This window comes from Saimiri boliviensis, chromosome 9 (assembly GCF_048565385.1).
Source record: "Saimiri boliviensis isolate mSaiBol1 chromosome 9, mSaiBol1.pri, whole genome shotgun sequence".
Lineage (NCBI taxonomy): Eukaryota > Metazoa > Chordata > Mammalia > Primates > Cebidae > Saimiri > Saimiri boliviensis.
Genome location: NC_133457.1, coordinates 122,569,992 through 122,594,150, shown reverse-complemented (window position 1 = coordinate 122,594,150; position 24,159 = coordinate 122,569,992). Strand labels below are relative to the sequence as shown.

The following is a 24,159-nucleotide window of genomic DNA, read 5'->3' as shown; positions in this document are numbered from 1 at the left end:
CTCATTCCTATATCTCCAGACATAATATAGACTTTTTGGTCCCAGTGTTTAAGATGAAATTCCTGAGCTCTGTCTACGAAATCCCCAAGTCTTGTCTCATCTCTTGCTTCTCTCCCCTCCATACTATCCCTGGGCCACTCCTGTTGTCCTTCCAGTTCCTCCAACTCAAAGCTCCCTCCACCTGGAAAATCCATTTCTCTTTCATCCTAATTCATTCCTCAGAGTTCAGCCTAAACATTCCCCGATTCTGTTGGTTTCTTGTTCCCCCAGTTATCCTCCCTCATCTCACTTGGTATTGTCCCTTTCTAGTACGTATCAGGTTGTAAACAAATCATGTATAATATTTCGTTTAATGACGTCTTCTCCATCAGGTTGTGTCTGGCAGATGGCAGACACAAAATGAATATATGTTGGATGCATGGATGGAATGAAAGGAGGAAGGCAGGAAGGAAGGAGGGAAGGAACGAAGAGAGGAAGGAAGAAAAACGTGAAGGAAGAAAAGAAGGAAGGAAGGAGGGAAGGAGAAAGGAAGGAAAGGAAGGAAGTTCCGTCCTCAATGGAGCCTCGCAGTAGCGAATGCTGTACATGCCACCCAGAACCCCTTTAGTGAAAGATTGTCAGTAAGCAGTCTTCAGCAGTCTGACCCTTCAGAGATTGCTTCAGTCGCAGAGAGCGGCCGCCCCAAGGTCACAACTTTCTCAGGTAGGCCCAGGCAGCCCACATCCAGTAACTGATGAATGCAGCGGTCTAAAGTCCTGGTCTAGGCAACTTTAAAGACCCATTCTAGCTGCAGAGCATCCCATGGGTTGGCCAGGGATGCTGTTATCCACTTCCTCATCCTCTCCACACATGTGGATGCCCATGGTAACTCCCTAATAAACCCATTTCACAGCCAACTTCTCAAAGAATTCAACATGAAATATTCATAATCCCCAAGTAATCTAAGGCCCTCTCCTAGCAAACAGGTGGCCCCCAAAGCTTAGGACAAACCACTCCCCCAGAACTCAGGCTCCCAGAGGAAAAAGCACCAAGTTATAGTCCCAGCTGCACTTCTAAGTTGAGCCAAACCTCAGGAAAAAAAAAAAAAAAAAAAAAATGGCCTTTTTAGAGCCACTGTTGGAATCAGTAATGAGACATCTAGAAGTTTCTTTCACATGATTGAAAGTAATTTTCAAAGTAGAAAAAGTGACAGAAAGTGTAGCCTGGTGACTGGCAACATACTAAATATCCAATAAATGTTTGTTGAAACAATGAAAGCTTCTTTTTCCTTATTCTCTGTTTCTCTCCTAAGAATTTAAAACTAGAAAATGATAAAAAGACTAACACATTCAGCCCCAGCAGTTAATCTCCTCCAAATCACTTGTTTTTAGCACAAAAGGGATAACTACTTGTATTTTTCCACTATTTTCTTTGTGCAGGAGGTTTTTAAATTAATTTATTCTCTTTCTGCATCAGGTTGTCTTGTAATTGAAGATGTGAAGTGTTTGTCTTCCAAAGGCTTTCTGGTGATGTCTTTTTTGCTGTTAACATCTTCTTTGTCTATGCCTGTGATCCCTGCCAAATTGCCCACAGAACAGCAACTCAAGTGCATAAATTATGAGACCACATAGGCACAAGGCATATCTATTTGAGTCTAAATGTATTACCAGTTTTCTTTTTGCGAAACAAATACAATCAAACCTTGATTTAGTAGAACATTTAGGGATGGGCAGTCTAGATAATTTTTCTAAGAAACTTTCAGTTAACCAAAAATTCATCAAAATTTCCAAACCCTGATGCAGAAAATCTTGGTACAACGTGTTCTTCCTTCCACTTCTAGCAAAGACAGTAGAGCATAATGGAAAATTCTGGAAACAGAAGGTGGTGGTGTCATGGCAAAAACGTTGGACTTTAGTGGTGAAGTCCTGGTGTCAGTCACCACTTTGCCTCTGACCCAACCTTGGGCAAAACCCTCTGGTCCTCAGTTTCCCTTAAAAGGAAGAAGGTGCAAACCAATGCTCTGGATTGTCTCAACCTGGTACCCAGCACTGATGTTCATTCTTTTTCATTCCGGTTGGCTATAGCAGTTTGTAGAGCATTCGGGTTGCATCTACTTTCACAGTAAAATCCTATCCTTTTCTGTATAAATATTTCCTTGGTGTCTACTTGCTGTATCCCGTGCTGCACAAGGGTTCAAAAACCTAAGAGGGAACAGTGGGGGATAAAGAAAAGATACAGACACAGACATAGAGAAAGCTGGGCCAGGTGGTCAGGGAGGTGAGGATGTCAGTCTCTCTGGCCCCAACCCGTCTCAGTGTACTTTATTTTATACGTTCACAAAGCACATGGCAGAGGGAGAGTGCAATTACTTAGAATAGCCTGTGGTTATTATTCTCATACTTTAGTTAACATCCTTTTGCTAAAAACTATCTTGCAGCAAGGTCAGTGAAAGCTAGTTTATCTCTCTCTAAGTCCGTCTGTTCTACCCCAAGACATACATATCCTCCTATTATGGTTTCACTTCTCTGAAGTTCAACCAAAGTTCACAGCAGGCTTGCTGCTGATTCCCCCAGCAGGGTGGGCTACTCCAGCTCTCTACATCTCAGTGTTCCAGTGTGCTTGGGGCTCATAGACATGTCATCCTTTCTCCTGGCTCTTTCTCCTCAAGGTGAAAAGGAGCAGGGCAGGGGGATGATTTTGGAGTTTAATTAAATTATCACCAATTAATGTCCTGCTACATGTAGGCTCCAGAAGCATGTCCTACTGCAACTGTGAATTCTGGAGAGAAATAATTTAAATAAAAGTATTAATATACCCACATGTGTCATGTTGCTACATATAGCAAAAAGCATTAAGATGGTTCTCAGATGACTGAGGTTTGGAACAAATAGATTAATCATAATAATCACAGTTTGACGAGTTTGGAGAAAAGCTATTAAGAGCTATCAATTAGTGTATCTGCTCCTTCCACATTCTCAGTCCCACTTTTCCTTTCAATGAATTGTGCTCCATTGGCTTCAAGTGTCTTCAAGAAGTATGTACATAGACTAATAATACTGTATTGGGCTGTCAAAGTAAGTCTACTTATTCTTGCAAGGAGTACATAAATCACCTTCACAAGAAGCTAGATTTTAAGGATTTTTTTCTGTTAATGAATAATGTTAAATGTCCAAAAAACATCAATTCCAAGAGGAAAAGATTCTGGATTATTGCACTGTGGATCGTGCACTCCTGTGTCTTCAAAGTTACACTACATTTAAGAATTTAAAACCAGATTCCTACGTTATGGACTATAAAATACAGCAGATAATGACAAGCCACGTGTGAAAAGGAAACGTCAAGAGAAAAGGAGATCATCTGACATTACCAAATCCCTTTGTTGAGTGTAATGGGATACCAGTATAGCAGATGAACTGTTTGGTCAATGACTGGGAATAATCAGATGTCCAATTGATATAGGATATGCTTTGAAGTGGTTTTGCTTAAAATGTTGACAAATCACGAGACACTTGCATTTTAAGTTTTATTTTTATCGAAACAAAATAATTTAACCACATAAAGAAATTTCGACAACCAAGAAACCAATCACTTCCCTGATTGTGAACAACCGATTGAGTAGTAAATCCTCAATAGCTGACCGCCCACCTAAGATAGTCCATCATCCTCTAGCGCTCCAAGTGGCAGAGGCTCATATTTTCACCTGGCTCCTATTCTTCCAGGGGTGAAGTAATGTGCTCAAATGTTCCTATACTTCTTCAGACCAAATTATGTATATATATTCCTACCTAAGTACAAAGCATGGATGATGAAAAGAATCATACAGGGTAGAAATCTAGCACATAAGAGTTTCTAGGTCCTGACCCTTACATTTAATGATTTCCGAAAAATAAGGACAAGAAATTGTGCTTAAGTATTGAGAAATGTAGTGTTTCCAAAGCCAAAGTGTCTCCCTTGATGAACTACGGGAATAACAACTGAAGAAAAATACACAAGCCTGGTTTGCTGCAGCAGTGGAAATATGATCGCCCATAGAACCAGGCAGGCGATTTTCTCCTCACCATATTAAATTATGTCTGGGGAGTTGAGCAGCAGCACATTCCGATAATGATGACAGTTTCCATAACTATAAAAATCTGCTGCACCAGGCAAATTCTGTGCAAAATGCAAATTTCTGTGTTAGGGAAAAAAATGAATAATGTGATCATTCTAAGTAATGAATGTAAATGCAAGGAAATACTTTTTGGCATGAGACATCAAATCGTTTATCTTTCATGCCAAGGACTGTGGTCATAACACGCATCTGCAAGGTTACCCTTCCGATCTCAGCTTTACAAGAGCAATTTGAGGAAGAAAAAGTCTGACTTGCCCTACATTACTCATCATACTATTGGCAGTGTTTTGACTACATTCAGAGATACCCTCCTCCATCTTTTTTTTTTAATCACTTGGCAAATGAACCATAGGTTCTCCTGGTTACTATGAGATGTGGACCAAAGCGGTTATTAGCTTTGCCTTAAATCTCAAGGGTTAAGCCTAACAGGAGAGACGGGCTGTTTTTCAACATGTTTTACAAGAAGGAGGATTCTAGTTGTCCACCAAAAATCACATGACTTTGAGTCACTTAACAGTGTAGGTTGTCAAGGAAGGAGGATTGAAGCCTACCTCCATACATCTTTCACGACAAGACGGCGCTGGGTGTAGGTACAGCTGGAGAGAGGAACCTGCTGAGTCTTGAACATTATGGGGAAATGTCACTTTTGAGATTGGCAAAAAAAAAAAAAAAAAAAAATCAGTGCCCTTTGCCTTAGTTCATGCCAGCATCCCTGGAACTATTCTCTGTGAAAGAAACTAAGGCACCAGTTGGTTTAGACCCCTCCCTAAAGATATAATAAAATTAACAGCACTGGGGAAAGAAGGAAATCCTGATCTTTAAACTCTGGTTTGCTTTGTTCTTAAGTAAATTTGTTTTTCCTTAGCCATCAAGCAGAGTATAAAACTGGGGTAGTTATCAATTGATAATACTGATGTTTTATTTTCAGTAACCCAAGCTGGGTTTCCAGGTTGTTGATGTTACCCTTAAAATGTGTTCTTATAATTGCATTTCACTTTAAGAAAGCCCATAAGAAAATTAAGATTTAAAAACTCAGAGATGGTTGCTTTATAAAAAGTTTCATTAAAAAAAAAAAAACAAAAACAAAAACAAACAACAACAAAAAAATAAAACGCTTTACCTTAGGATGCTTTTCAAGAGCGAACTCCCTTAGGGTCATTCAAAATACATTTTTTTATTTTTAAAAATCCATTGAAATATAACTTTTCCACAAATTCATGTTGATATAAAGTAAGGTACACTTGTAAACATTGCCAGCCACTACCAAAGACCAGGGAGGCAAGGTGGTTTGGCAACCTACTCTACCTCTGTAAGAGACGCAGGGAGTTAGAGATGAAATCAACTTTCTGCTATATTTGACCTAGGTTGGGATGGGACAGCCAGCAACAGTGGTTCCTAGAAGGACAGAGCTTCCACCATTACCCTCAAGTTGCTGCTATTTGGAGCTATGACTTGCTGATTTACGTCAGTGATCCCATTGATGCCACAGTAGTCGCTCAGAAAGGAGGGATCTGGAAGACAGCTTTTTTCCCCTTCTGACCAGTGCCTCCTAAGACAAAGGAGCCAGTTCAGCCTACAGATAGGTTTTCTCCATTCATAGTGGAGTATTCTGGTTTTGCTTTTAAGTTTTGAACTATGAGCCACATGTATAGGTTGGATGGCTGCACCCTAAAATCTGAATTCTGGGGAAAAGATTAGATGAAGCTTCTTCAGGCTCAGGTTCTTCACTGCAATAATTGGTGGAAGGCATTTGTGTTTCAGTTCCTCTCTGTCCCCACCCAAACTTCTTGCATGCAAGATTCCCGTGGCAGTTGTTCCCCATGGGGAATGTCTTCAAGCCATTGAGTCCACACACTTTAAGGAGAGAGCAGCTTCTCTCTCAACCACTCTCAGAAACATTGGAACTTGGAGACACATTCAATTCATCTTGTCCAACTGTCTTACACTCACTTAGGGAAACTGAGGTACAGAGAAACTCTTAACCAAGATTTCTGAGCTAAAGTAAGGACTTCAGTCTCCATCCAAGGCTCAAACCATTTGCCTCCACTGCCTCTCTTATTACAGTGGCACGGATCATTCGAAAGGGGAGATAATTACCACATTGCTTTTGCTGGGTTTAAAAGTATAGTAAGTGAATGTCCAACATCCTTTTTACCTCCCTTATGTTTTTCTTGGCTGGTCCTGAAATCCTTGGGTATTTATGAGTGCACGTGAAATGGCCACAAACATATGCTAAGTAACCGGGGAAGCTGGTCTGGCATTGAAGTTTTCTATGAATAACACCAAAATTGGAAAATTCACATGAAGATACTTGAAATTTGACCATACTTAGTCACAGGCACAGACTGACTAAAGTGTATTCATATGTGTGAGATGCTCTGCATTGCTGCTGTGTCTTTGAAGTACAAGATGTCATATGAACATCATTACATCAACGTTAAAAGAGCTCAGCTATAAATTTCAAATTGTACAAAGTCATACCAAAAGCAAGTATAAAATTTTCTTGAAATGTAGCAATGTAAACCTCTTTAAGTTTCTCCTCTCCCATGAAAGGAGGGGGAGAGGAAGGCAGTGGATCTGAAGCTTTGCTCACTGGGCTGGCTGGCGTAGATCTGCTATTTTCTTCTGCACAGGGATGCACTGGCTTGGAATACTGGGGAATTTTATCTGTGCAGTTCTGACTTGCACAATACAGAAGCTGATTTAATTTGACAGCAAAGTAACACCAAGCCCCGAAAATAAAATTACTGAGACGTAAAACAGCGTCAAAACTCCAATTAGTTTTGTATCCTTGAAGCTTCTGGAGGAAATCTAAAAGGCTCCCGTCACGATGAGCAGGCATCAGTTTAAGCTGTACAGATTACTAAAATGTAACCTTCTAATTGAAATTCCTCAGAGCACAATGTGACAAAAAGAATCAGAGGAAAATAAGTGACTTTTTCCCTCTCAAAAAAAAAAAAAAAAAAAAAAGACTCATTACAGAGAGACAGTTCTATTAACTTTTAACACAATGTTCCTTTGCAAGAGCTAGGAAAACCAGCGGTCTCAGAGGTCTCCACAGGAAAGGTACCAGGCAAAAGAGCAGCTGTTTGCGTCATCTGACAATAGGCATTGACCGTTTGTGCAAAATTTAAAAGCGATCAGCATTTCACTGGATCATAGGCATTTTTAAGGATATTTACAACTCCACTAACGATGTGAATTACCCTGAACAAGCTTCGGTTTTTTAATGTATCTGAATTTTGTCTCCAAAATGAACAGAAGTCTCTTCCTGCCCAATTCACACCCCTGTCTCTTTGTCAAACTTCTCCAATTATCCCAAGCATGCTCTCCACCTGGGAAGCAAACCCTCAATTTACTAAGGGAGAAAGTCAGTTGCCTCGACTCTGTGGGGTCCACTTGTGGAGAAATGTGTTGATCGTGGCTTTCTTGGTTAGTGCCAATTGATTGCAGAGAGACAGTGGGGGACAGGTGCACAAGACGAGCCTGAAAGTCACTGTGTATGTTGGCCATTTGCAGAGTTTGCTTCCTGCCATGTCTTCCCTGCCTGGCACCACGTGAACGTGAGCAGAGCACACCCAAGGGGAGCGAGGGAAGGCTGTGGCCGAGCTGGGGGTCTGGAGTCAGTCGGAGTTGGCTTATAAAGAACTCAAAGTGGCTCTCCTAATCTGTAGGTGTTACATAGATAGAGTTTAGTTCTTCTGCCAGCCCGACGACATTTACTTGTGAAGTGTCAACAACAGACTTTGACCAAAGACACCATCTTTCTCTGGAAGCTTCATATTTCTATCACCAATCGGTCTTCATCATCGCTGCTGGTGTCAGTGAACTCCACTCGAGTTTGCTTTCTTATTCCTTCCAGATTCCTCTTCTTGAGGGATTTAGAAGGGGCTTCAGGAATTCCTATGGGCTGCCCTGGGTTAGAAGGAACCACAGAACCCTTCCGAGTGATTAATTCAGATCCCTGACATTTCCCACTGTCACTTCCTAAAGAGGGGCAGGGGACAGTCGTTTCCCCACACCCATACTGGCCTCTGGGAGGAAAATATGTCTTCGGTCTCCCTTCCTCTTGGTGTGAACTAGTTGAACCTGGTCCTGAAGCTGGTAGTTCAAGATGAGTTTTTTCAGTTGACCCCAGTGGAACCAAATCTGAAATTCTTTGTACAGATGAAGGTCTCCCTGGCAAGAGGGTCTGTGCTCTGCCCTCTTCTGTGGCTCTGCTGTCTGGGGAGCGTGGTATCTGATTCCTCCCCGCGGTCTGGCTGTGGTCTTGTGGTTCAGCACTGTGAATTCCCTGGGTTATGTGATCCGTTCTCGCTGTCAGAGAAACACAAATGGCAGCCACAGAGGTAGGAATGCCATGGCGGGGAAAAGTTCCTTTGGACCCAAAGGAAGAAGGCCCTTGAGCATCTGAGAAAATGCATGGTGTGGGATCTGTTGAGACTGGATCCTGGGAAGGAAGCAGCTGAGTCTCCAGCAACCCAAGGTCAAGACCTCTGCCAGGAGGGAGAGGCGTATCATTAACCACTGCCAAGTTGGTGTCAGATTGCAGAGATACTCCTGATGTGGCAGCAGTGCTGTGAGGAGTACAATCACCATGCTCACCAGCAGATGGAGAAATACCCTGCAACAAAGTACAAAGGAAAAAAACGGGGGGAAAGAAGGTTAATAGGTACAAAGAAAAATGTGGTCAGAACGTGGTTCTCAATGAAAACAGGTCTTGAGGTCTTAATGATTCTTTACCAAGCATGAACTTCAATATGATGCCCTCAATAAGTTTCCATTAATAACTAATTGGTGCATTAACTCGAATAAAGCTCCTGACTGATACAAGATAGGTTGCTGAGAATCTATGTGCTTTTATCCGGCTTTGTGAAAAACAAAACCACTCAATTATCTAACCAGTTCTCAGCTTCCTTTTTTAAGTTATCACTGCTCATGAAGCTCATGATGTACTATTTTATAGGACTGTGTATTGAAGGGCTTTTTTTTCCCCCAGATGAGTGGTTTTCCAAGTGCGGTCTGGATACGTATTTTAGTGGTTTTCAACACGCAGCCCCACAATCTGCCCTGGGGCCGGGGGGTGCTTCATGTTGCTATGACGTCTGTCAGCCATCTCTCTATGCAGGTGTGCATTTATAAGATACTTGGGTTTTTTTAAAGAAACTATCCCAATGTTTTCACTACCAAAGTTGCTCAGTCATTTGACAAAAAATGTTCTGAGGTATTTGTTTGCCTTAATGGGCTTTCTGTGCTGCAAATCTTCATGAGGTGATCTGCGCAAGTTCTGCCACACTGAGCGAGAGTAACAAGAACAAGCAGAGCTATAAAGCTAGACCAGGAATAGGTAGAGGCAGGTCAAAATCATCACGCCCACCTGCACAGTTCGTTTGTCCATTTCCCTGACAGTCCTTGAACTTGTACCAAGAGAGAGGGTTCCTGAGATTTGCCTGCAGTCATCTTCCTTCTTCTCTTCCTTCCGACAACAAGGAGGTGATTCTGAGGTGGCACAAGATGGTTCCTCGAGCAACAGACCTGAAACAGGACAGGCACATTTACATACATCTGGAATTATAAAATTAGCGAAGAGTAATTTCCTGGGAGGTTGTTTGACTTCATGACCACCGCTGAGCTCATTAATCCTCATCTCACAGGGTGTGGGCAAGAACTCAGTGTATCTCCAACCAATTCACACTGGGTCAAGTAAAATATATTATGAAGGAAGGAAATGGCGAAACCAATTCCCAAAGTAGAAAAATTCCTGAATGATACATATTATAAAATGTATCTATATCTCATGTTGCTTCTCATGAGAGTTGTCTTCCTAGTCATGTCTGTTTACGTACATTTAGATCAGTTTGAATTCTCTGGCCATACTGCCAACTAACTAAAATAGACATTTCACTCAATGTATGGTGGGAACCTAGAAATAAACCATGTCCTAATCCCCACTGGAGTGCTGGGCAGCAGGGGATGAGGTTGACTTTCGTGATGCTGTTGTTTTGTTGCAGTGGTTATTGTTGTGATCGTGGAAGGAAAGAAGGGCCCTGACACTGTCCACAAAACAGCATTTCTCATGCCTGCCTTTCCTTCATTCTTTACCCGCACTAATGACTTGGGTTTCTCATGCCTGTCTTTCCCTCATCCTTCACCTGCACTAATGATCTGGCATACAAGTCAAAAGGACCACAAAATTTCAGAGAGGGTAGGTTCCATCATGATATGAGATCAGAGAAACATCCAAAACGACTGTGTCACTAGAGAAGAAGCACTAGACCCACTTTTCAATTTGCTTTGATTGTGATGAAAGGTACACATGTGCAGTTGAAAAGTCAAGCCTATCTACACATTAAAAAAACAGCAACCCCTGCCAAACTATCCATCTTTCCCCATTTGGGAGTCTTTTGATTTTTACCTCCTAAAAGTCTAATAACACGGTTAGAGAACTACATCTTGTGGAATTAGTAGCTGTGACTTCTCGTGGGGAGAGAGGAAGGTTTCCCTCTTCTTCTAGCTTCCCTCCTCTTCAACCTTCATGACCCCAAACACAAGCACACTTTTTACCCCTCTATCCTCTCAACAGTTCTCTAACTCTGATGGCCTGCTTTTGTTTAGGAGAATATTCCATGTTTATATTATTATGTTTAGGAGAATACCGTTAGCACTGAATTGTGTAGTATATTACGATTATGTTGCTTTTCCTGCCAAAATTGCTTACCCTGGAATTAATGATGATTTTGTTTTTCTAAAAATTTCACTGAGTTTTCTATGGACTTCTTTTGTTTTGTTTTGTTTTCTTTGTGTTTTTTTTTTTTTTTTTTTTTTTTTTTTTTTTTTTTTTTTTTTGAGATGAGATGGAGTTTTACTCTTGTTGCCCAGTCTGGAGTACAATAGCGTGATCTCAGCTCACTGCAACCTCCACCTCCCAAGTTCAAGAGATTCTCCTGCCTCAGCCTCCCGAGTAGCTGGGATTACAGGCACACACCATCACACCCAGCGAATTTTTTGTATTTTTAATAGAGGCAGGGTCTCTCCATGTTGGTCAGACTGGTCTTGAACTCCTGACCTCAGTTGATCCAACTGCCTCGGCCTCCCAAAGTGCTAGGATTATAGGCATGAGCCAGACTTAAATATCTAAGATCATTTTCCAACCACTTCTCCAATTATCTGAGGTTTCATTTCATTTCCCAAGAAATGTTTCCTTGAAACTTTCTAACTTGCTCCAAGTAGACCACTGCTCTCTATGGCATGGCTGTGCTCCCGGGTCTACATTCATTCCCACCATGCTGATTCTCTCCACCTCTTTCTTTCCTGGTTCTCTTCGCCTCCTTCCTGGTTCCTGAACCTCCACAACTTCTTTTTTCTTGGTTTAATCTCCTGCTCTCCTAACACAAAACTTCTAGTAGTTTCATGAGAAAGGGTACCTGAAGTACAACTCTTTAGATGTAATTGGCAGCTTGGCTAGGTATGACATTCTGAATTGGAAATCATTTCCCTTTGGGGTTGCAAACATGGCTCTATTGTGTCCTAGTTGTTGAGAAGTCTGGCGACAATATGATTTATGATTCATGATCCTTTGGATGAAATCTTTTCGTTTTTCCCTCTCTGGATTCCCTGAGGCTCTTCTTTATTTCTGGTGTCATCACGGTCTGGGTATATTTTCATTCATTTTCTGGGCACTCAATCGATTCTTTCAAGCTGAATGTCTTCATGTTTTAGAAAAACATGGTTCTGTTTTTCTTTATTTCCTTTTTCTTCCTCATGTACAATGTACTGTTTTGAAATATATATACAATGTAGGTTGACTAAATTTAGATTATTAATAACATATGTATTAGCCCATATGCTTATCTTTTTTGTGGCAAGAACACTTAAAATATACTCTCAGTAATTTTTAAGAATACAAAGCATTGTTATTAACTATAGTTACCATATTGTACAATAGAACCCTTGAACTCATCTGTTACTTCTTTGATTTTTTTCCCTTCTGTTTTGTCTTTTCTCTTTCGAGAACTGCCCTTATTGTTGGGTTACTGGATCTCCTGGTATAATCACCTATTCTTTTTTTTTTTTTTTTTTTTTTTTTTTTTGAGACAGAGTTTTGCTGTTGCTACCCAGGCTGGAGTGCAATAGTGCGATCTCGGCTCACCGCAACCTCCGCCTCCTGGGTTCAGGCAATTCTCCTGCCTCAGCCTCCTGAGTAGCTGGGATTACAGGCATGCGCCACCATGCCCAGCTAATTTTTTGTATTTTTAGTAGAGATGGGGTTTCACCATGTTGACCAGGATGGTCTCAATCTCTTGACCTCGTGATCCACCTGCCTCGGCCTCCCAAAGTGCTGGGATGACAGGCTTGAGCCACCGCGCCCGGCCTTTCATCTATTTTTCTTATCTTTTCACTCTGATTTTCTATTTCTTGGTCTTTTTGTTTCACTTTTGGGAAAATTTCCTCAACTTTATATTCCAATTCATGAGTTTCTATGTCTGCTATTATGCTTTTAATTTCTAAGAGTCCTTTCCCATGTTCCTTTTTTTAGAGCATCCTGTTCTTACTTCATGGCTGTAACATCTCTTTTACCCCTAGTCATGTTAATAATGGTCTGTTGTTGTTGTTGAAGTTTACCTCCCCCTATATAGTCCCTCTTCCAAGTTTCTTTGTTTCCGTTTTCTTGTTTTTATTTCTCTCTTTAGCTTAGCGGCTTTCCTGTGAAATACAGCAATCTTAGCTGCTTATGTTTAGGAAACGGGCCTGCAAAGGCCGACTTGGTGTTTTTCACAAGTGCAATCTATCAAGCATGGGCTCTCCTGTTGGGTTATGTGGTTGCCCTGTTTAAGTGGAAACCCCAAAGTAGTTATCTGCAGATCTCCACGTGTACTGGTCAGCTTCTACAGGAAGAGTCCTCCAGTCTCCTGACTGGAAAATAGAAGCCAGGCTACATTCTGGAGTCAAAATTAGAGAAGAGATTCTGGGGGCTCATATGCAGTATTCACATTTGCTCAAACCCCATTTTCAATCTAGTCCCCTGACTCCCATGCTGAACGAATTATGCCAAGTGTCCCCCAGCATTTTGTATGCTGTCCAGAGACTGAGTCCTTAGTCTTCTGCAAGGGTGAGGGAAGTTCCTAAGCTCTGAGAAGTACAAGTGGGGTGGGATTTGAAGTCTGATTGCTTCTTAGTCTTTCATTCAATCCTGTTTTCAGCCACACCTGGTACCATCGATATCTGAGTTGTGGGGAGTCTTTCCACTGTTAAATCAAAATTCCAATCCTTGGGGTCTGTTACATCAGTTCCCACTTAGACTCTACACTCCAGCTTTCAAACCAGTGGCATCATTTCCTCTCCAAGTTGTTTCTCCTTGTGAGCTTGTACATTACAAACACCTTTAATGACTAACCTCTCATGGGTTGTTAGAGAAAGAAAAGTAGAGGTAAATAAATGTGTTCTGTCATCTTAAACCAAAAGAACAGTCTCATTTCTTATATCTCAAGGGGTAGGTTACTAGATTACCAAGTGTGCTAATCCTGAGCAAATCAACTTTGAAAATCCACAGAGAAGTGCATGGTTTGGGAAAGAAAGCAATGCCTTTTTCTTCCACACAACCTTTCCTTGACCCTCCCATGTACTCAGGTAATCTAACAGCACAGAACCAGGCTTCTGGTATTCCTTTCACTTGTTCAACAACCACATCCTGGGCCCCTTCAACGTTACCTTGCTCCGCCCTGAAGAATCGGAGAAGAACAAAGCAAAGGTGGCACTGGCCCTCAAGAACTTCTACCATGATGAAGAAAGAGAAGCAGAGAAAAGGAAGCAGACACATATTGTGACGAGGTCACAAAGGAAATGAATTGAGGATGGGGATATTAGTGAGATCGAAAATGAGAGTACTACAGGTAGCAACAATTAGCAGGACGTTATTCCAGAGACTAATGAGAAATGGTAGAGTCATGATAAGCAGGGAGTAGTGAAGAATGTAACAAGGGGGCTTATTCTGTCCTTATACCAGGGATGACTGTTTTGTATAATCAAGGAGGACCTCTCTGAAAGGCGACATCAGAAATGAGACCTTCAGGGTGAGAAAGAACAAGTCGACAAAGGATGTTCTAGAAGGAGCAATACAGAAACCTTAAAGGGGAAAGCAGCTTGGAGTAGGGGACCCATGGGAGGCCAATGTGGAAGGAGGGTCGTGAATGAAGGGGCAAGGGGCAAAATGACAGTGGGGAAGTCAACAGGGACTCAGACCTCGTAAAGTACAAGTGACCACGTAAGAAGTTTAAATTTCAAAGCCAAACTGGGGAGAGAGGTGAGTAGAAGTGGAAAAAAACTGTTATAAGCTTACTAGAATAACCTAGAATAACCTAGGGGCCAGATGAGATGGCTTGACTAGGACACTGGAAGGAGAAAGGGAAAAAAAGAATGGATTCAAGATATGTTTCACTCTCACCCATGAAAAATTACTGCAAATTAATGGTGATGATGTGCATTTCCTTCATCCCATCATGCCTGCTCTAAGTGAATTAAGCTCTGCCCCACAGTGACAAAACAACCAGGCAATTCATTCAATTCAATGAAGAAGTAAAACCAATTAGTGTAGAGAAAATAATCAGATTGGCCAAATGTCTTCCTAACAGGTTGTTTTGGTTTTTAAGTTTAAGCAGAAAGGTCATATGCACATTTGACCAATAACTTCTGATTCATCTATGAAAGCAAACGAAGACAATTCACTAATCTAATTTGCTTTTGACCCTACAGTCTACAGAGAAAACTGAGTTAGCTTTAATAATTGTGAAAAATGCCCAAATAATGTCACTGAACTGTGTTAAACCAATTTGGATTATTAAAGAAGCACACTAACTTGCTTTTAAATGAATGGCCCTTTTCAAAAAGTAAGTAGCTCCCTAGCCAAATTTTAAATCACAGAAGAATATGATTCTGTTTTGGCTTCAGCATCACTGTATGAATCACCTCCTACATCTTCAGAAATTACAAATTCCACTGTCTTAATGCAATCTTTGGAAATTCAATCACTCTTATACAATTATGTGCCTCTTACTAGAGAGACCATCTCTCATCACAGCTCTCTGGGCCACTCTGTTCTTTCCCTGATTAAAGGCTGCCTTTTTAATAATTTCCCTCAGAAATAATTGCCCGACTGCGTTCAGAGGAAGAGGATGCTTAAAGTGTTACAGCAATTTTAAATGTGGCCATCTTGAAAGGCTATAAGAAACTAAAATAATTAGAAAGAAAACGAAATAAAGAAACAATACGATGAAATGGACAATACAACTGCAGACACCTTTAATGCCAAACCTCCTTCCAGCTGCCCAACGTCTAGGCATTATTAAAATGCTGTAAATACATTACTCAAATATCATTAACTAAAAATGTAAGCCATTTATTTCTTTTGGTTTATCCCAATACACCAAAACTCCATGAATTTGGATTTCAAAGACTGAATTATTATTTTTTAAAAAAGGGCTACAAAATAGACCTTCTGAATAAGCTACAAATATAAACAAGAATACAGGATTAATTCCTAGACTATTAATTGATCTGTGATTAAATTGTTTAGAAGCATCCCTGCAATTAAAAGATCCACAATGTGCTAGCAATTACTTAAAGAAAGCTGGGCAGATCTCTAAAAGTAATCACTTTGTGAACAGTTATTTATTCAAATATTTTTAGCCCGTTTTCGAGCCTATGTTATTGAGTCTAAATATTTACTGAGCACCGAGTACAGCCCACAACCATGCCAAGAACCATGCTAAACACAGGGAATTTGTTCCCTGGAAAACGAGGCAGACACACCCACATGGTAATTATAGTTCAATGGGAGAGAAATTCAGTAAGTAAATAATTACATTAAACAAATTCACCAAGCAAATGTAAACACCATGAAAGAAAAAGCACAAAGGTGCTAGGTGGCCACAAAATGGGACCTAACACAACGTCTATCTATGGAAAACAGCGAAACCACACGCGCAGCCAATCATCTGATATCACACCTGTCCTGGATGGGTTTCTAAGTCCGAATCATCCATTCATGGAATTGTTTGACCAATTTTCTTTAAGTCTCTGTTGCATACCTGACATTATGTTAAAGTTTCTTGGACAGTAAATTCATTTGTTTCTGCAAAGTTCATTTGCAATCCTGTTACATTTTTTGTTTATAAAACCTCTTTGGGAAAAAAAAATGGCTAAAAATTATGGAAGAAAGGCAGAGAGAATAGGAGACGTCGGATGTCAATGCCAATCAAAAAATAATCAGAAGTCAGTGGGTAGTTAGCAGTGAGAAGCAGCCCCGACCTCAGATGCACAGGCAGGGAGGGTTGTGGGTGTGGACCAGAAAGACGGATTCATCAAGTACAGCCTCAGGTATTTCTGCACTATCCTAATGCAATCTTTTCAAAGTTTGCCTCTAAGTAATCATAAACACATCTTTTTATTTCAGCAACCATTTTTCCTAGTAATTCTCATCTCTTTTCTATTTCTTTGATGAAAGGCAATCAAGAGAAGCACCCTCCCCTCACAGAAATCCTGAATGCGGTGCGAAGTGGTGTGTAAAATTTTGCTTTAAGTTAAAACTTCTGTCATGTCCAGACATCGAGAGCATGCCCTTAAAATACTGAGTGAAAATAGGATTAGGAAATTGGAGGAAGAAAAAAGAAGATGATAAAAAAGAAAATGCCATTTGAAAGACTGAACGCCAAAACAGAACCTGGCCAGTCTACTTTAGGTATCACGATTTTAGAATTTCTTGCTGCTAAATGAAAATAGTCTACGTGGGTCTCTTCCCTAGAACATAATCAATATACCCGAAACAGCTTCTCATCTTTCCTCAAGATTTATGCCCCACAGTGAAGGAGAAATTATTCTGTTTCAGCAATTTCAGAGCACTATGACTTAACTAATAGCTTTGGGGAAAGAATTAATACTTCTCCATTAATTCTAATGAGAAAAGATGCCGAAAGTCCTGTCAGAGAAGGAGAGTGAAGGCACAGAGAGAGAAGAGGGTACTGGAGAGACCCCTCCCGGCCTCCTGCTGGCTCCAAACACCTTAGGAATCCCTTCGGAGGAGGATTCTGTGAGCCCAAGGAGGGCATCTGCCAAGGGAGAGCTGAGCTGGCCCAGGCCTGTGAGGAACAAATGGAAGAAACCACCGAAGAAAACCAAAGTGAACAAAGGCCACGTCTACCTTTGTGCCAGAGGTTTATTCGACCCTCTTCACGCAGTATTTAGAAATTGTATCTTTTCCGTGTGTAATCAGCTAAAGCTTTTACTTCAGAAACTACCTGGAATCGCCATCGTCTCCACATTGATATTCCTAAGATGAAAGGCACGTGTTTTCATCACTTTTTCCTCTCAGACACTTTCTCCAAACTCAGTGAAGGGCCTGGACTGAAACATTGTGGTGACTTTCAAGCTTAGTCGTATACAGAATTCAACAGTGCTCCTTCATCAAGCAGAGCAAGGAAAACTGCCCAGGAACAGTCTTTAAAAAGTTTATCTCAAAATTGGCTGAGGAAAATGCATTTTGTGGGGTTGTTACAAAACAAGTGCTTCTGAAGCAAGGGTGATGTCTGGAGACATTTTGGGTGGTCTCCAGTGGAGACCACATCTCTCACAGTGGAGGGGATGCTCCTGGCACGTTGTAGGTGGAGACCAGCAACACTGCCACACATCCCACAATGTCACACATCCCACACTGCCACACATCCCACAATGCCACACATCCTACAATGTCACAAAGAATGGTCTGTCCCCAAATGTCAGCCATGCCCAGGTTGAGAAACCCTAGTTTAAACCAAAGATCACAAACTCATATGTTACAGGAGCCAGACAAGTCCCATAATTCAGGAACCTGCCTGGGGATGGCCAAATAGCAAGCCCAGGCCACAGGGGTGGCGACCCTCAGCACCAGCCCACTGAGACAATGAAGGCCGGAAGGCCCAGTTCACCAGATCTGTTCATTTTTCAGGAGAAAATCGAAATAGGTATTTCATGTGCTTTCAAACGTTCATATTTAATTAGTTTTCAAAACAACAGCAGCATTATGCCACACAACACATCTGTGGCCTGAATTTGCAGATGAGAGGCCAGTTGGTGGTGATCTCTTGTTATTTAAGAAACTCACATGCACAGACTCTGATAGCAAAGCTTCACCCTGGTTTTGTTTGCTCTCTTGCTGAATCAAAGTTTCTTTTTAAAAGTACCGTTAAAAAATATTGATGGGAGAGTAAACTTGTTTTTGAAAAGTAATTTGGTGGTATCTTATAAGGTGAAATAAATTTAAGTACGAAACCACTGATCCAGCAATTGCTCTTTGGGAAATTAGGCAAGAATGTGTACTGCAGCAATATTGCAGTAGGAAAACCATAGGCATCATGTGAATACTCATCAATAAAGGAAGGGTTGAACAGATAAATAGTAGTGTATCCAAACTTGGGGATTGTATGCCACTATGAAAACAATCTATATACATATTGGCCTACAGTTACATACAAAATATATTAAGAAGAAAAGAATTGCTGATTACTACATCTGGTATGAGCCTTTGTGTAAAAAACAGCAAAAAGGTGTCTGTCTGTATTTGTATGTGAGTAGAGAAAGATGTAGTAGGATGTGTGCCAGCCTAACTCTAGTGACCTCAGGGGCAGTGAGGCTGGAAGCTATCAGGCTTGCCTTGGAGAAGTCAATGCTGCTTTCTTTGTTGCAACAAACATGATATTGCATGATCAGCTGGAAAGAAAAATAAGAGACACATAATGATATTGGTTCTAAAATTCAGACTCAAAATAATGAGGAAAACCCCCAGAACGTATTATACCTGAATATGCTCAGGCCAAACTAAAAGTCAAGTCAGTCCCCTTACCAGAAGATCAGAACAGGATGTAGAAAGAAAGAGATAAATCCTCATATACCAGTAACTAAAATTTAGTTTTTCAGGCACAGAAAAACTGAGAGATTCATAAAAGGAAGTAAAAAATATATTTTTCCATCTCTAGCCAAATCTAGAGCATTTCTGTACTATCCTATTTTTTCTGAAACTTTGTCTCTCTGAGTAATAATTTTAAATCTCCTTCCCCCGCCCCCCCCCAGAAACCACTTTTCTCTATGGTTCTCATTTGTCTTCTCTTCCTTTGATGAAAGGCAATCAGTTGAAGAACACTTCACTTACCATTTCCTCCAAAAAAACACTTTTAGTGGGGAAAGTACGCTTAAAATCTTTGGGTAAATCAAAGTTTTAATCATGCCCAGATAAGAAGAGAATGCTCTAAAATAAAGAGGGGACAAATTGTGAGGAAGAAAGAAAACTAAATGAAGGAAAAACAGCTAATATTACTTGCATTCTTTAGTGCCAAAATTGAATCAAAAGAATCTACTTTATGGATCATTAATTTCAAACTTTAACTCTAAATGAAAATTGTAGAGAGAAAAGTACAGGCTTTGGAATATCATTGATGTGTTTAAGCAATTGCCTTATTACTTCTTAAGCTTTACACCCTGGGGAAGGAGATGTTACCCTGTTTCAGCAAATTCCATAAGCAATGTTACTTAACTAATGGCTTTAGGAAAAGAATATCGTCCTATTAATTCTGACAGGAAAAATAATGGTACAGAGCCATTAGTTCTAGTCAGAGAAACAAGGAAGGAGGGAGTGGATGAGGGAGTCCTCGAGTTCAGGCCGCCATTTTGTTTCTCCTTGGGAAAACATTTTGAGGTGATTTGTGACAGAGATCAGGGCACAAGTAACACCAAGGGAGCCTCCTCCCATCATCCTCCATCTACTCATGGCAGAGTAACACAAGTGTAAAAGGTAAAAAGAAGAAATAACTCTCATCTACTTGATTTCAGAGAATTACATCACCATCCTCACATAATACTTAACCTATTCGACCTCTTAAACATAATTAGGTAAACCTTGTACCTTGAAAAATACCTGTCTGAGCAGTTTTCTTTGCTTTTCTATTTTTTCAATGAAAGAAGGCAGCTGCGTTGATAGCTTCAGCCTCAGAGGAATTTTCCTAAACTATGTTGGTGGGGGAAAAAATCCAGTTAAAATATTTCAGTTACTTAAAATCTTAGTTATGTGCTGAATTCAAAAGAAGAGATTCCAGTGAGACGGAAAGTAAATAAGACAAGGAGAAAGAGGTCTCCCTCACCCCCGACCCTGCCTTGTCCTGGAGTTAAATACAGGTGTATTGCTAGTAATTAAAAAGCTCTATTCTATGTACTTGATGTAGTATATACGTAGCTGAAAAGAAGAAAATTAGGACAGAATTACACAACGATTGGTATTATGGTAAATGCCACAGAGGAGATGGGTTATGAATCATCCCATCCCACAAAGATGCTTCATCTGCTTTGAGGGTCAGAGGTGGCCAGCCTGAGGAATCACTAAAATGCCACCTCATAAAACTGTCCAAGAAGGGCTGACTTGGTGATGAAGCCTCAGCACTGCTTCTTCAGAAAGATGTTGTTGCAGGACTCATTGAAAGAAAAATCCATTTATAAAAATCTAGCAACCCACGCCAGGATATTTCTCTCTCCTAGTGCAGTTTTTTGAAAGTCTGTCTCTTCTAAGTAATCATACATTTTATTTCATAAATTACTTTTCTCAGTGGTAGTCATTTCTCTTAGTTCTTTGGTGAAAGGCAATCAATTTAAGATTTCTCATTTAGAGATTTTTTTTTTCTGAACAATGTTTAGTGGAAAGTAATATCTAAAAATCAATCCTTAAGTTAAAATCTGTGCCCAGACCACAAGTATGTATCTAAAATTTAGACAGCCAAAGGACATATAAGACGAGGAGAAAAAAAATATAATTATTGAAAATACCATCTGAAATATATAATGCCAAAATTGAAGTCAAGAGTATCTACTGTTTGAATGATTATTTTCAATATTTCTCAATACTGGATGGGTTCATAAACAACAGCCCACTTCTTGAAATATAATTAAGGTATTGGAGAGAGCTCATTTTTCCTCTAGATTTGCATCCTTAAAAAGGAGAAATTGATCCATTTCCATGATAATAGCTAGGAAGAAAGATCTCCCCTCTCGTCCTCATTAATCCTGAGAGGGGGAAAAAAATGGGCTCTTGTCAAACTAGAAACAGAAACAAGAAAGAAAATATTCGAGTTGGCCTCATCGATTTCGGTTTTCTAATCATCGTAGGAAAGAAAACATTCGAAGTCCAGCCTCTGTGAAACAACAAATGTTGAAAGAGCATTTAGGTCTTTGCCCAAACCAAGATTTCAGACTAGTAAAACTTAATTCGACAAGAAAACCAGCAAAAGAAGATGGGGGAATACTGTTCTGTTTTCATAACACGTTTAGATATTCTGTCCATGGGGTACTTAGGCGATTTTTCTTTTCTTTCTCCTCTTGCAGTTCTCTTAATTTTTGTGTTGTAGAGGAAAATGAAGCATTTGGAAAATGAAGCAGAAAACTCCCTTTCACCCAGATATTTCTTCTAAACAATATTAGTGTAACAGTCAATTTGAATATTTCAGCAATATAAAATCCTATACAGGTACCAAATTCAACAGTCTTCCTTACATACTATTTAAGAGCAAGAGGACTGAGATAAAGTAGAAAGAAATAAACATGGCCCAAAATACTCTTTAAAAACTTTCATACGGACATTTACCCAAGAATCTGTGCTTCCTGGTTTATTTTACAAGTGTGGTTTTCTTCATAATAAAAGAAACTCAACTGGTAGACCCTGGGGTCACTGAAATACTTTCAGCTTGCTTCATCTTTTCTCAAGATTTCCACCTCAGAAGAAAAGAAGACTGTGGAAACTTCCATCCTCAGCAATGCAACTCAAGTAGCATTTTTTTTTTTTTCCAGTAAAAGCCTCTCCATGGTTTCTATGGATTCTGATAAAAAATAAAGGGGGCCGATTAGGAGTTCTTTTAGACCAAAGCAAGGAATAAAATATCAAGAGTTAGCTCTGCCCTGCTATGAAGGGATCATGGAGACTTGAATCTCAAGGTCGTGCATAACTTGGAAGCTGAGATGTGGGCTAACAAAGAGGAATGGAGGAATAATAGGAAGAGAGGGGCCAAATTCTTACAGAGTTCTAAGAAACCACTCTTTTGTCCTCATACCATCTGTAGAAATGCTGTCATAAGATGAAAGTTGAATTTAGGACTTTTTTTTAAACCTCAGAGACTGTGACTATCTCCTAGACACACAGCAGCATCTCTATCTTCCTGTAAATTTCATCAGTCTGGGCCGGGCATGGTGGCTCACGCCTGTAATCCAAGCACTTTGGAGGCCAAGGCGGGCAGATCACCTGAGGTCAGGAGTTCAAGACCAGGCTGACCAACATGGTGAACTCCTGTCATTATAAAAATAAATAAATACATACATTTCATCAGTCTGGTTAAAATGCACTGAACATTTACAAGCCCAGTTATACACAAACCCAAAAGCTTACCTGAAAATACAAGCAGGACTACAAAAGCAACATTTAGGAAAGAGAATAAAAAAGAAAGAATACTCCCCTAGAAATAATTTTCAAACCAATCAGTAATTCTCATTTCTAGATTCTTTTTTAAAGGATAGCAATTGATATCTTATTAGAACTGCCTAGAAAGTCCACTTTTTGAAGCATAGAAAAAGCTTTTACATCTTTCCTGAAGAATTCTGCTCTACCACTCACAAAAGGAGTCTGGCAATTCTAAAGCAATATAGAAACGTGCCGCTATGATCTGATAGAAAACGGGAGGTAGCCTTTAACTCATGTCTGAAGATGAAGGTAAACAACGTCACACATGCAGAAAATTCTAACTGGAGAAGGGGTGAGAATGCTGCAGGAGGGGAACCTGTGGCTGGCACACAGTTCTGCACAGATGAGGCAGCAGCTTGGGGGGCATGAGAAGAACAGAAGAAAAAATACGCAAACCTTTCCCAAGGGGAGAGAAGACAATTGGGAGAAAGTCCTCCGAGCTTGTACTTCCCTGAATCCTCCCGTGGGGGTGTCTTGGGCAGGGGTTGGGGCTGGAGGAACAGGTTCACCATAAAAAACTAGAGAAATAAGACTGCTGACCCAGAATCTTCTCTCAATAGAAGTCACAAGGTCTGCTTAAAATGCTTACAGATGGCTGGGCATGGTGGCTCATGCCTGTAACCCTAGCACTTTGGGAGGCCAAGGCAGGCAGATTGCCTGAGGTCAGGAGTTCAAGACCACACTGACCAACATGGTGAAACCTGTCTCTACTAAAAATACAAAAATTGGCTGGGTGTGGTAGCACATTCCCGTAATTCCAGCTACTCAGGGGGCTGATGCAGGAGAACCGCTTGAACACAGGAAGCAGAAGGTTGCAGAGAGCCGAGATTGTACCACTACATTCCAGCCTGGGCAACACAGCAAGACTCCACATCAAAGAAAAACAAAAATGCTTACAGAAGGAAATAATAACTAAGAAGTCAAACATGTAAAATGAAGATCCAGTAAGAAGAGATGAAGGGTGGGAAACTTGAAACTTAAGCAGTTGTCATAAAAAATGTATTTGAGAAATCTTCTTGGCTAATCGTTTAAAATATGTTATTACTAAATTCAAATCAGAAAAAGAATACACAGCTTAAATGATCACAGAGTAAACTCGCATAATGCTTTTGAAATAAAGTAGTTTACACCATTTCTATGAACACTGACAGAAAAATAATGAGAAAATTGCATGAACATCCAACAGAACCTGAGGGCTAAAAGCGCTGTGAGTGGGTTCTGTTTGGTTTCCTCAGTCAGGCAATCATGAAAATTTATTCAAAAAAAAAAAAAAAAAAGTCAATGTGGAGAAAGGGGAAGAAAAATGGGAAGTGGGCAGCGCCCTAGAGGATGCCGGGTCAGGGGAGAGAAAACCCACTGCCTGCTGGGGGCAAAATAAAAATAACTGCAATATCCACGTGCCTTCTGTTACCTCATGAAGTTTTCAACTTCTCTATGCAAAAGCACCCTTCAAAACTTCTATTCGGGGAAAAGTCATCTATTTTGCCTTCGCTCTTTCTCTCCTAGAGATGAAAACAAAGCTACCGTGTTCCTTGCTGAGCACCTTCCGGCC

At 40.4% G+C, this 24,159-nt stretch overlaps 1 protein-coding gene across 2 annotated transcripts in view; it reads right to left on the bottom strand.

Moving 5' to 3' along the window:
• Positions 1-3,294: 3,294 nt before the first annotated feature.
• ZNF831 (zinc finger protein 831) overlaps positions 3,295-24,159 on the bottom strand; it is a 111,129-nt gene continuing 90,264 nt past the window's right edge. For both annotated transcript variants that reach the window (XM_074406720.1, XM_003932641.3), the window contains 2 exons: positions 9,468-9,625; positions 3,295-8,714 (listed from right to left, as the gene is read on the bottom strand). In XM_074406720.1, coding sequence (XP_074262821.1) covers positions 7,869-8,714; positions 9,468-9,625 — 1,004 coding nt within the window. In that variant the 3' untranslated portion in view covers positions 3,295-7,868. The remainder of the gene's footprint in view (positions 8,715-9,467; positions 9,626-24,159) is intronic.